Source organism: Parasteatoda tepidariorum, chromosome 3 (genome assembly GCF_982258835.1).
Source record: "Parasteatoda tepidariorum strain Cologne lab strain chromosome 3, Ptep-v5.0, whole genome shotgun sequence".
In the NCBI taxonomy this organism is placed as follows: domain Eukaryota; kingdom Metazoa; phylum Arthropoda; class Arachnida; order Araneae; family Theridiidae; genus Parasteatoda; species Parasteatoda tepidariorum.
In genome coordinates, this window is record NC_141757.1 from 3,796,580 (window position 1) to 3,811,152 (window position 14,573).

A 14,573-nucleotide genomic window follows, 5' to 3' on the forward strand; every position below is an offset into this window, starting at 1 on the left:
AAATCTCATTGATAATAAATGTTTTATTCATAGCATCGAGAAATAATTTGTAATAAATTCAAAAACAAAATATTATGTCTTTTTTTTTTAGGAGCTTAAATGTGGATAAGAATGCAAATTAAATTATAATTTCTTATTTTTAATTTCATATCATTTTCATATTTTAATGTGCACATTGTAATAAGTAAAATAAGTTCTATTTTATTATCAATAAATATGATTCCTTTACACCCATTTAATTTTATGAACATTTATTTCAATACAAATAATTTTAAAATTTATTAAATATCTGCTCGACAATAAAGAATAAAGACTTGTTCTGCCAGGATTAATTTATTTTCGAAAATTTTTTCTGATCTAAATTAATTTAGTTTCCATTTGATAAGTTGGTTCTCTGTCTTTTCTATTCATTCATGTTTTTAGTTTGATAAAAGAAAAAAAAAAAAAAATAACTGACTTAATTAACCATGATAAAAAAGTTTTATAGTTTCGCCCATGACCTCAACACGCCCAGGTTATCAACTTTCTAACTAGCTGTTGTCGATATTTTCTTCAACAAATATTTTAGAAAAATAATTTTGCTGTCAATTTTGATTGCATAAAATTATTTGCTGTTAAAGTACTGATTGCATAAAATAATATACCTTTTCAAAAAGAATCATTATAAGTCAATAAAAACAATGTAGATGGCGCCATGGAACAAAATATATTATTTTGTGTTTTTTTCCCATCATCCCTTTCGTTGTTTTGAATACAATACATTTTCTGTGATCTTGCAACTAAATAACTTATAAAGATTGAAAAGTAATGGCATTTGTATTAAACAAATGCATTTAAAAAAGTAATCCATACTTTTTTAATTGAAATTTCTGTCTCGTTTAATTTTTTTCATGCATTTAAATGATTTTTTTAAAATCTTTATATTATGGATGAGGAGATAGCAATTACTTCTGTACTAGCAGACGACAGAGTAAGTTTTCTTTTAATTTCCATCTTTTCATTGAACTAATAACAGTAATAAATTCCAATTTAGTATCCAATCATTTATTATCATTAAAATAATTGTTATATTATTCATCTGTTATGGGATGAGATTTGATTGAATCGGATAATTCGCGCTGTTTCGTTTGACAATGTATACAGCTTCCATCTAAAATATCTTCGTATTTTAGTTAATCATAGCTAATTTCATTTTTATAAACAATTGGTATCGTGTTTCATGCCAATTCATATATTTATCGAGTTATAAATGTTGTTTATTATGTTTATATTTGTCTATAACGCTAAGATAGCGGAAAATAATAGGCACACTATTTGAAAACATTTATTTATTTACTAGTGCCCTCAAAACTTTTCCAATACCATGGTCCAAGAGTCATTTGTTAAGAGGAATTGATATTAGTTTAGCTAGTTTAATCATTTTACAGAAATTTTTTTTTTTTACATTTCATGAGAATTTAAATTTTCTGATGATTTGTACAAAATTTGGGAATTGATTATCACCTTTAATAGAATATTTTTTTTAAAAAATTAGAATATATAAAAAAAAAAAAAAAAAATTTTATAATTTAAAAAAAAAAATTGCATTGAATTTTAATGTATTGATATAAAAATTAGTTTTGTATAAAAAGTCTTAAGAAATTCTAACATCTATAAAAATCAAGCTTTTTGTACTTAAAGGAAGAGACTCTCTATAGATTTTTTTAAATTTTATTTGATCCATAATATTCTTTGAAATTTTCTAACAATTTATTACCAGGGGTCTGTCCAGGCCAAAATTTACTACAGTTTAGCAGTACCTTCAACTTTAGGAAACACAAAATACTTAATATAATATAATACAAAATAAGTTTTATTTTTGTATCCCATAAGAAATGATAGATCCACCTTTTTACCATATTTTAGTGTTGATTTTTTAATATAGGCTTCTAATTTTCACAAATTGTGTCTAAATTTTGTATCAATATTAGGTATCTCTCAGAATAGGTATTTCTCAGAAAAACCTAGACAGGCCCCTGATCAGGGGCGGATTAAGCGTATGTGGGGCCCTTAGATTAAATTTTTTTCTCATATATATTTTATTTATTATAAAAGTATTTATATATCTTTTCAATTAAGAAAGCATATTTCAAATTAAAATAAATAATAATAAATAAAATTTTACTTTATTTTATTAAATTAGAACTAAAACATAATCATAACATTCTGAAAAAATTTGAAAAATCATTGTTTTTCTTAATTTGTTTTTAAAAAATCCATTTTAAGGGGGCCTAGTGGGTAATCTGGCCCTCATTACATTTTCGAGAACTTTATTTTTTGCTTTTCTCAAAAAATCATTCAAAGTTGTATTCTGAAATTTAAGATGGTAAGAAAACACATTTGTGTTCATTTATTTTTATTCTTGTAATAGTTTATTCTATACGCAAAATGTTTTAATTCACTAATCAGTCAACTAAATTGTTATCCGTGTGGCAGAAGAGCTGTATGCAACGAATCTCTTTAGCACTAATTTCTTACTACAAGATTCTTTTGCTAGTAACAAATATATATTTTACTACTTTAAAATAACATAAATGCTGTGTTTACGAAAAAAATTTTAATTGAACATATGGTAATTTTTTATTCTAATGTTATGGGTGATATTCTTGCATTTTGTTAGGGAGGGGACTTACAAATTATTTCCTCCTTTGCATTTTGTAAATAATCATCACAATAAAGAAAATAATTAGAAATCATGACATCCTTAGTAGTAGTAATTGCTAAAAAAAAGGGTCGACAGCGAAATCAAGCGAATCGAACTCCTCAAATGCATGTTTCATTTCGAGATTTGGTTGTGATACATTATATCGTATAAATCAGGGTTGGAGTTTTTGCCGGCAAAAAGGGGTTTTTGCCAGGACAGTGGCAAAAACCTGGTAAAAACCGGCAAAAACTGGTAAAAACCGGCAAAAACCAAATTATCTAAATTGCTGATTAAATATGATTCCAAAATACTTGAAACAAATTTAAATCAATCATAAGGAATAATAATTTTGATACATTACATGAAAAAATTATTTTTAACACATTAATAATTAATATAAAGGCAATAATTTTTAAAAGATTAAAAGTTTTTGACCTCTTTTCATTTTAGAATCCTTAAATAAATGTTTTTTTACAAATAAATAAATATTATTTGTATAATATTATTATTTATCATAAGAAATTATTATTTGTACAACTACACATATTGATAGATATTTTATGCTTTAAATTATAGTTATATTAATTTAAAATAAGTTCATTTCACTGGAAAAAAGAGAATGATCTCGAATTTTCCAATCAATAATGTTTTAAACTACTAAAATGATATATTATTGATTAAACTACTAAAATGATATATTATTGATTAAACTACTAAAATGATATAACTATTATGATTTAATTATGGAATAATAATTTTGTTAATTTTTTTGTAATTATTTATATTTATTGTATATATTTCAATTTTAGGAATAATTTTGTATCAAAAATGTGTTTTTGTTCTCTCATCTTGGAAAATATAGGTTTTTGCCACTTTTTGCCAATTTGCTTGGCAAAAACCTGTTTTTGCCAGGACGGTTTTTACCGGTATTTACCATGGTTTTTTCCACCTGCGGCAAAATCTTGCCAACCCTGGTATAAATAATATTGGATTTAAAAACTATGGAGAAATCAATAGCAATATATGCCAAAAATTAGGTAGAATGTTTGCCTTAAAAAGTAAATACTGAAATGCACGATTCAAATTTTCCATATTGTTTGAAATATATTGAGATATTTAAAAACCACTTTAAAAAAAAAAAAACAGTATCAATAACTGCCTAAAAACAATCGAAGCATTACATTGATTTACGGCATGAATTTAGCTCGTCAAAAAGTGATTAACTAAATCCATGATTCAAATATAAGGTGTAAATTTCTGTAGAAAAGAAAAGTAATTTTTTTTTTTTTTAAGCTTTTCAAAAGAAAAATTGTTGTGCAAGAGTTCTGTGACAATGTCAAGGTGTCACTAGGGAGGGGGAGGGGGGGGTAAGAAAAAGCATCTGTGTTCATTTTTTATATTCTTGTAATAGTTTATTCTTTACACAAAATGTTTCAATTCAGTTTTCAGTCAACTGAAATATAACTTGCATTTTACTAAGGGTTGCAAAAAACCCGGGTTTTTCTAGAAAAACCTAACCCGAGTGGGTTTCATTGGGGTTTTTTTCTTTTTTTTTTTTTTCAAATGAGAGGGCAATGATAAGTACCTTATTTTAAAAAAGCTTATATTAATAATAATAATTAAGTTTAATTTTATGAATTGACTTAACATATGAGTAAGTAATTAAAGTGTAATTAATAATTGATACAAATATATTGGAGCAAAAGTCTGTCAAAAAGTTTCTTCTGACATCACGATACAAAATGTTATATGTACTCACATACATCACACATTTGAAACCTAATTTAACACAGGATTACTTTTTATTTATATTTTAATCTTAAAAAAATATCTGAGGAATTATTTTTTTTTCCATAGAAAGCGAATCAAAGGCTTTGACTAATCAATGGCCATACAGTCAAGTCTGTCCAGCAGGGTGACTCTCCAGTCTCCAAACACAGTTTTTTCACCATAGGTTCATTTTTTTAGGCTAAACTACATATATCTTTCATTAGAATAGCTCTTTAATATAACAGAAGACAAAAAATTAATCAATTTTAGAAAAACTCACCCTAGAGTGGGTTTTTTGCAACCCTGATTTTACCTCTTTCATTAAATAAAATTGCAATTTCAGCATTTTTAAATTTTAATGAGACCCTATTTAGAATTTATTATTTTGCTTACATTGCTTTATAAAGAAATGTTTTTCAGAAATCAGAATCCTCTCATTCAGACAACAAAGGTGCAAAAGAGTTGAATGAAAAAAGTGAACTTATATTTGAAATTAAAACTATTTGCAATATAGACTCTTTAGTACAAAACTGTAAGTTTTTTGAAAACAAATCCTCCTTTACATTTTCTGACCCTAAACAGCCTGATTTTCCTATGGACACAAATACTGCACATCTCTGTTTTCATTCTGAATCATTCATGAATGAAAATAATTTTGAAAGAGATATTCCTCATTCTCCCACGAATGAAGAAAAGAATGCGCCAAAACAAATGCAAGAAAGTTTTGAACAACCTGAAAATTATTTTGTGCCTGATAGGACAGACAAGACAACCCCTATTTTAGAAAATGAAATTAAACTCCCATCAGAAAATGAAGAAAGTTCTGCACATCATGAGTATCAACAATGTACTGATTCAAGTGAAGTGCTGGATGACACTAAGAGGTCCAGTCGAAGAAGTAAGTTTTTTTTATTGTTTACAGGGGTTTGTCCAGGGCAACTTTACCACCCATGGTGCGTAGTATTTTTAAAAAGTGCTTCTTTTTAATTTTTGTTTTTTAAAAGTCCTTAAAGGTGCTTTTCTCATTAGGTGTTTTTAAAAAGTGCTTAGTTTTCCCTTTTTGAAAATGTGATTTTTTTTTCTTCGCAGTGTCGATTTTCGCAATGTATGATGCAAATCGACTTTCGTGCTTTCCACATTGTTCTCTTCAACGTTTTCACAATTCATTCAACCACCATCCATTTTGACCTACCGTCGATCCATAGCGTATAAAAGCGCTAATCATTTTACATGTTTGATTAAATAAATACTTGCGCGTCCAGGTGTGGATTTTCTGAGCAGCAGTCGGTGATATTTTAGCACTATTATGTGCAACTCTGCTGCATTTTGCAAGATATTCTCAATTTCATTTTCCACCCGCTGATATCGAACCGAAAAATCTTTCGATCTTTTTATGGCGTCCAGGTGTGGATTTTCTGAGCAGCAGTCGGTGATATTTTAGCACTATTATGTGCAACTCTGCTGCATTTTGCAAGATATTCTCAATTTCATTTTCCACCCACTGATATCGAACCGAAAACAGAAACTAGGTATTTTATCATGATCATGTAAAGTATTTGAAAATTATGTTGCATTTTGTTAATGTATATAGTGCTTAAAAATATTTTTTGAGTGCTTTGAAAGTACATAGAATGTGCTATTTTTTGTTGAAAGATTTGACTACGCACTTTGCTACCGTTTAGCAGTACTTTTACGAATTCTTGAGGAAAAACTGTAGTTTCACAAAATACTTTTAAAAAAGCCTAAAATTCTCCCACCCCCTTTCTTTTAAAATTTTATTGTTTTATTCCTGTAAAAACAATAAACCTGGAGTTAATTTTGCATTCCGATTTGCAATAGATTCCACCCATGCGAGGAATAGGTTTCATATGTTTGGTCAGATAATGCAATGTGGTAAGCTTAACCGGTCGCTTGCACCTTATTATAGCTAGCTTTTTTTTTCGTCGAGTTTTTTTAAAATGAAATATTGTGGCTCTCCTTCTGTAAAGTTCACAGAAAGTCAAAATTCAAACTATTATTTTAAACATTATTCTAAATTTCTTCTAATAAACCTTTATTTTTTTTACCTATGTGAAACTTTTTTCTGTATGGCCCTGTCGAAAATGTTCTCATAATGAAAATAACTTTTAGTGCCTAGTACTGTTAAATGTATGTTTCTATTAAATTCTAGTTGAAATTTAACTATGGACAATGATTTTTATGGATTTTTAATTTTGGATACAGCTTTAAGCTCAAAATTTTACAATAACAAAATTGTTTTTTAACATATGGGGAAAATATATATCGAAATTTACCAGTCATAAATAATTTTTATTTGTAGTGGCAATTTTTGAAAATGTTTTCTTATTTTACCATATTTTTGTGTTGATTTGTTAACATAATTTTTAATTTTCACAAATTATATCTAAATTTTCCCAAAATAGGTACCACTTAAAAAATCCTAGACAGACTCCTGTCTTAGGTTTTTAAAAATTCTTTATTTTGCAAATATATATATATATATATATATATATATATATATATATATATATATATTTGAAAAAATTATTTTTGGCTTGATTTTAAATTCTAAACTTACATCATGATTTAAATAAGCTGATTTTTTTAATCAAATGTTTGTTTTTTAAATAAATCATTGATTTAAAAGCTTACTAATTATTATAATATGAGATTTTTAATTTTTTAAGAATTTTCGCATAGTTTTAGACTATTTTATAAATTTATTGCTGTATATAACTATATACTTCAATGCTTTAGTTTTTGTAATTGTACTTGGTATCTACCAATTATATTGTATTATTACAATTATAGGGGATATTTCCATATCGTAATCTGTTGCACCAACATTAAAACATTTAGATTCTAATTATCATTATAGTTTAATTGCGTTTTACTTTTCATTCTTTGTTTAATACTGACAACAACTTTTAATGTCAAAACATATTTTATTCTTTGTTTAATATGGTATTGATGTTTTTATATGTTGGAAGCATAATAAATAAAAATTGTCTCCTTTTGTGTTTTCCTTTAGACAGTAAAAGAAAGAAAGATTTTGATGGATGTTGTCCCATTTGTGGTGTAACGGTTCGATTAAATGATTTGGAATCCCACTACAATCAAGAAGTCGAGAGATTATCCAAAATTTCACGGTAATTCATCTCAATTTTAATATACCTGAACAAACTTTATTACTATTTCATGATGCTTTTAATTCATTAACTGTGATAGTATAGTTTTCTATTTCACTCATTCAATGTTTATTTCCTAGGACGTGATGCGTAGCATTTTCAAAAAGTGCATAAAGGTGCTTTTTTTTATTAGGTGTTTTTAAAAATTCTTAATTTTCCCTTTTCGAAAATCAGATTTTTTTCTTTCTTTACCGTGTCGATTTTGTCATGCAAAAGCGTGCAGAATCATGCATTGCTATGTGTCATGCAAAAGCGTAGTTTTCACATTGTCCTCTTCAGCCTTTTCACAGTTCATTCAACCACAATCTATTCTGGCGTACCGTCTTTCGTTATTGCTTGAAATTGCCAATCATTTTACATGTTTAATGAAATGCATGTGAGTCTGCATGTGCGTCTACTAAACTGGGTTCGGTGAGATTATTGCACTCTCATGTGAAACTCTATCGCATTTTGCAATATATGCTCAATTTCAGGCATCATTTTCCACCCTCTGATATTGAACCAAAAATCTCACAATCATTTTATAATGGCTAATATTATCAAGAAAAGAGTTCTTTGTCAGAAACTAGTTATTTTATCATGATCATGTAATGTCTTTGAAAATTATTTTGTATTTTGTTAATGTATAAAGTACTTAAAAATATTTTATGTGTGCTTAAAAGGTGCTTATTTTTTGTTGAAAGATTTGGCTGTCCACCCTGTAGCAGCATTACTTACATTTCCTTTAGTTTTTAAAATTTTACGTTTCGAAATACAATTTCACCATTCGGGCGATTATCATATTTGGTCATTTCTATGTATGGCAGACATCATCAGGTAACTTTTTTCCCTAGTTTTTAATATTAAGAAACCTTCACAAATTTTTCTGTGTAGTTACTTATTTACTTGTGAATTTAAAATAATGCAAACCATTCGCTTTCGGTTAAAAGCATTTCAATTGAAAAATAAAAATATGCTGCAACAGATATGGCAGAAAAATGGACATGAATTTAGAATGGTTGAGATGATGCATAATTATGTATCAAAAATTTTAGTTTTAACAACAACAAAAAAAAGAACCTTTTCCATAACAAATTTACTAGACTACACTATCACACATTAGATGACTCGTATGAGATTATAAACTGTTGTGGCTATTTTTTTTTTTTTTACTATGAATGAAATTATTGAAAAGGTTTTTAAAAAAGTTGCAAAATAGATATTTTACAAACGAAGAACCACGTGTCTCAGTACTATTTAGACAGAAATTTATGATTATTATAGAAATTTTTATATAAAAATCAGTGTTCTAGGCATTTAATTCTTTTGCCTGTTAACTTACCAATATATTTGCATAAAATTAAATCATTTTGAATATTAGATTTTGTGTCTGCCTTTCATAGGATTGAACATTTGCAAATTTTGAAAGAAAGAAAAATAACTCAGTTAAAAAAAACAAGCAGTTCTAATAATTTTTTTAAAATAACTTTTGGTGTCATTTACACTTACTTCAATATTTTGTAACTCCCCCTTTTTTTAAAAAATTTGAAATTAAAAACCGGGTGTTAATTTTTTTTTTTTTTTAAAAAAGGAGTTATATAACAAGTTAGTATAAGGCAGTATCAGAAGTTTAATCTTGGTACTTTTTATGTATAATTTATTCAATTTGAAAAAAAAAAAATATTGTTACACTTTCATTGAGTATGAGATGACATGCAATTTATAAACCAATATGCTAAATACTGTCAAAGGGGGCTTTTTGTTAAATGGGTTGAAAAATAACAAATGATACTTCGGAGATTTTATGGCAATTCATTCCTATTTTAACCTCAAGAAAGAAGGGCGAGCATCTGTTAAATAAAACTCTTAAGAGATAAGTAAAATCTATTTTACTTTGCAGAAAAATTATAAATAATTGTTGTTAAAGTAAAGAATAAGTTATAAATTCATTAAAAAAATTAAAATAACTATAATTTTTTAAAATAAATTGGAATTTCAAAAAAAGAATTCTTGTTACATTCATAAATAAAAGTAGTCCTTTCAGCATGTCAAATTTTAACTTGGTAGCATCCCTGTCATCTGCATAGTATTTGTTACTACCATTTTAATGGTTACTAATTCTCATACTGATTATTGAATTTAAAAATATTTTTATTTTATGGTTATCCTCTGTAAATTATTCTTATACCATCTTCATGTTTGTAAGTTTCTAACTTTTATACAAGATGCATGCATTTTTATAAAGTGCTTATATTTCCGTTATTTGAAAGCCCTTAAAGGTGCTTTTTCATTGGGTGTTTTTCAAGAGTGCTTAATTTTCCCTTTTCAAAAATTAGATTTTTTTCTTTACCATGTTGATTTTTGCTATGTATTATGCAAAAGTGTGCTTTTCACATTGTTATATTCAATGTTTTCACAGTTCATTCAAGGAAAATCTATTTCAGCATACCATCGGCCCATAGCGTATGAAAGGGCAAATCATTTTACATGTTTGATGAAATACTTGAGACCTGTGTGTACATATATACTGAGATGGGTTATGTGAGATTCTTGCACTCTCATGTGCTACTCTGCTGCATTTTGCGACATATTCTCAATTTCCGACTTCATTTTCCGCCCTCCGATATTGAACTGAAAAATCTCTTGATCATTTTATAATGGCTAATATAATCAAGAAGAGCTCTTTGTCAGAAACTAGTTATTTTATCATGATCATGTAAGGTCTTGAAAATTAGTTTGCATTTTGTTAATGCATATTGTGCATTAAAATATTTTTGAGTGCTTAAAAAGTACTAATTTTTTGTTAAAGATTTGGCTACCCACCCTGTTATAGTTTTTCCACTGCAGAATGAAATGCAACGTGAAGATGAACACACATAAAATTACTCTTTTGATTTTTTAATCAGAAATATTTCCAATCAGCGACCATATTCTTCCAGTCTTCTGGAAGAAATTGGTCGCTTTGGTTCCTCCTTCCAGAACTGAAAAGGAATACCAACCCTGCTTTGAATAAAATATAATTATTTTGTGAATAATAAAATGAACAAATCCTCTTGTTTTCTGTTTCTTATTTTGGTTTTAATGTAATTATTTCTTTGCAGTTGTTCTAAAAAAATGCACCTTGAAGATGTTCCTAAAAATGAAGTAAGTACCTCTTTTCGCAAAAGAAATATGCAATTGTTGTAACGCTTAAAATATTTATGTAAATCAGATATAAAAGAAATGTATGTAATCATAGATATTGTGTTTGAATTTATAAAAGCTAGAAAGCCAAAAAAATTCACTGAAATTTTTTCCCCCTTAGTCATTTAAAGATAACAATATGATTTCTTATGAAATGTTTAGCATTAAAATGCTTGAGAGGTACAATTGCTATAATATTACATAGCTACCAAACACTACTGAATTATTCTGTTAACTACTTGATTTTTCCAGTTTCTCCTGGTCTACTAGTTTAATTGAAATTCTCCTGGTTTTTCTATTGAGTAAGTTTCCTAAAAAAATCACTATTGAAATAGAATTTTTGTACTAATTATTACTTGCTTGCTTGAATATTTAAATGAGTATTACTAATACATAATGAAACATTTATAGAAATCAGTTCAAAACTTGTTGTTCTAAAATGTTCAGTTTGTTTTTATTAAGAACTCTTTATTTTAAATTGATTTAAAATCTTTTAACTATCTTTGATGAGTTAAATACCTATTAATATTCGAAATTATGAGTAAACATAATATTTAACATTTCAAGTTTATTTAATGTCAATCATAACTGGAATATAATTTTTTTTTTAATGGCGGGAACTTGGGGTTTAAAAAAAGTTCCCGCAGCCTTGAAAAAACATTGAAAAGTACTTGAATTTCATTTTGATTTTCAAGGGCCCCTAGAAGTACTTGAAAATGATATTAAATCCTTGAAAAATTCAAAATGACCTTGAAAAGTATCGAAAACTCAGGAAAACAACCCTATTTCCAGCATTTCTGTGTTTAACTTTTTGACGCACGTAGTGTGAGAGAATGACTTTCCCGCCTTTCGGATAATGACACGTACTGTTTGATATTAGGATTTTATGTATGTTTGGCTGATTTTAGGAATTTTAAATATTGGGAACTGCGCCAGATTCTGACAAAATCTCGATTCTTATTCAGGCAATTTTAATATCGATCTTCGTATTACACTGATTTAAAAGCTATGTGTTGCGATTCGTTTTCGCATGATTCAAAAATTGTACTTGCAATTCCCATTAAAGCAATTTAAAAATCTAATGTCGCGATTTGTAATTAAGCGTTTTTAAACCCCAATATCGCGATTATTTTTCCCGCAAGTTTAAAATCCAATGTCGCTATTCGTATTCACGCATTTTGCAATATCAAACATCGATGTTGTAATATCAAACATTGAGTTTCGTATTTATACTCTATTTGAAAACTACTCATTACGATTCGTGTTCATGTGACCATGTCAAGTGCGTATGATCGATGCTACTGAAAGAAAAATTAATTCAAGCATGAGTGGTTAATTAAAGCAGTCAAAGTGACCAAAATTGTTAGTAAGAATCTATCAGAAGATATTGAGGTGAAAGCTGGCAACTGATTCAATTTAAAATGGTTGACCCGTAATAAATTTAAAATGATAATTAAGCTGCAACATCCAATAATTGATTAATTTTCTTTAATAGAAAAGTGGTCAAAATTTCAAAATTATATTTAAGAACAATTTAAATTTCACTGTCTAAATGCTTCTGCCACTTTAAATATTAAATAAAAGTCTCCCGGCAGAGTTGTTTTTAAATATCTAATTGATATCACAATATTATATAGAACATCCCCCCCCCCCCGTCCTGCCCGAATTTTTGCTTATTCAGAGGTTGTATACCTAACTTAAAATAGGCCTTGTGCAAAATTCAAATCTGACGTTTTTATGAATCATGAATTTTATTCTTGACTTGATGCCAATCACATTATCGTCAAAACATTTTAGTTTAAAATGTAAAATTTTAGTCTATCTTTTACTAAAATTTAAGTCCTTGAGAATTTTATAATAAGTCTTAAAAAGTCCTTGAATTTTATTTCCAAAGTAGAGCATGAACCCTGTATCCCATTGGCCACAGAAATGCTAGAACTGCTACTCTCTTCTCGTTATCGAGTGGGCACCTGTGGCGAAGCCACGGCGGTGGAGCAGTGTCACCCACGTCACACAACCACAAACCCGTTTATAGGGCGGGTCACATTCACACAAAGAGGAAAGGACATGGAACACAGAGAGAAACATCCATGCCCTGAACAGGATTCGAACCCGCAGTCAGACACACTAACCACTTAGCCACCTGGTCGGCACTTGAAAATATTAGTTTTTTCTATTTTGATGACTGTAAAATTCCCTAGGTGTAAAGTTTTTAGTACATTATGCAACAATTATCATGAAGTTTATATTATTTCGTAAAATCTAATAAATTTTTTGCTATCCATGCTACAAAGTAGTTTACTGAATAATATCAAGTAGTTTACTGAATAATCCAGTAGTGTTTGGCAACTATGTAATATTTTAGCAATTGTACAATATTATATCCAGCTATGCATATGAAAGAAATGTAATCATAGATATTGTGTTTGAATTTATCAAAGCTAGAGAGCCAAAAAATTCACTGTAATTTTTTTTTAAAGTCATATGACGATAATATAATTTCTTATAAATTTAGATTATCCTTACAAATAAATACAATTGCTAAAATAATGTGTTTTACCTCTGCTAGAATTACAGAAATTCTTTCTTGGGTGTTTCTTATAAACTCTAATTTATATTATATATTTTTAGGCCTTTGACCTGGTCAGGAAAAATAGAGAGCAACGCTTAACTGGTATTTATTAATTTCTACTTTTACAATATTTATTTTATGACTTCTTTTACTAAAGCATGGTATTCATATTCTATTGATTATAATAGCTATCTCATCCGGTGTACAAAATATTTCAGTATTAAGATTTAACAAACCAGTGTTTTCATGCTTGAAGTTTTTTTGCTTGTAAAATATGTATGTGTTACTGTGAATGACCAAAATTGTTGGTTGTTGACCAATTAATGGTGAAAATCACATAGTTGCTTTGGTAAATTTCCAAAATATATACCAGGCAGAATCGCAGCGACATTGTCGCTGAACGTTGTCGAGTTCTTGCAGAAGGAATTTTATTTTTAGAAAACGTAAAATTTTATTTTCCTTTTCTGCAAAAATTTTTGAAATTTTTTTTCTCTAAAATTATATTTAAAAAATGCCTTTTTCATGTATCATAGGAGAAATAAATTTTCGTAATTTTTCTATTCTTATTTTGAGAAGAATGTAAAATAAAGAATATTGAAGTAAAAAACTTCTTTACTGCGGAAATGTTTGAAAAAATCTTTCTCTCCATAATTATATTCAAAAGATTTATTTTTCACGTTTCAGAGGGGAAGAAATACTATTGATTTTTATTATTCGTATTTGGGACGAGTATAAATGAAAAAAAAATTGGTTTTCTTTCACAGATTTAACTATTTGTAACTTCTGTTTTATGTGATTAGGATTTAAGAAATGCGAAAACAAAAACCGTTTAATGTGTTTTCCTCTTGCGAAAATTGAGAACATCGCCCATGATATTAGAATAAAAAATATTACATCGTCATTTTAAAAAAAAATACACAATTTTTTTTTTATTTAAATAGTTTTTTTGTTGTTGTTGTAAATGTGTTTCTGTTACTTTAAATTTAATTAATAACGTGTATATTAGTTATTATTAAGAGTACCTTGCAGAAAGAGAGGTTTGTCACAGAAAGCCAAAAAAATTTCTGCCACAGGGGGTCTAGTTAAATGGCACTGCCCAAAGTAGTACCCTATAATGATGTTTTCTTAAGTGCCACTGCCTCGTATGCATTTAACCAGTACTTAAAACACTGATGTTTCTCCTAATCTATCCTCAGTG

At 27.8% G+C, this 14,573-nt stretch overlaps 1 protein-coding gene across 4 annotated transcripts in view; it reads left to right on the top strand.

Moving 5' to 3' along the window:
• Positions 1-729: 729 nt before the first annotated feature.
• Positions 730-14,573, top strand: part of LOC107451064 (E3 ubiquitin-protein ligase RNF220) — a 51,303-nt gene continuing 37,459 nt past the window's right edge. For all 4 annotated transcript variants that reach the window (XR_015432356.1, XM_087158614.1, XM_087158615.1 and 1 more), the window contains exons 1-5: positions 730-970; positions 4,874-5,351; positions 7,485-7,602; positions 10,722-10,764; positions 13,435-13,477. Coding sequence is in view for 3 of the 4 variants with exons in the window: in XM_087158614.1 (XP_087014740.1) it covers positions 926-970; positions 4,874-5,351; positions 7,485-7,602; positions 10,722-10,764; positions 13,435-13,477 (727 nt within the window). In the remaining variant the exon portion in view is untranslated. The remainder of the gene's footprint in view (positions 971-4,873; positions 5,352-7,484; positions 7,603-10,721; positions 10,765-13,434; positions 13,478-14,573) is intronic.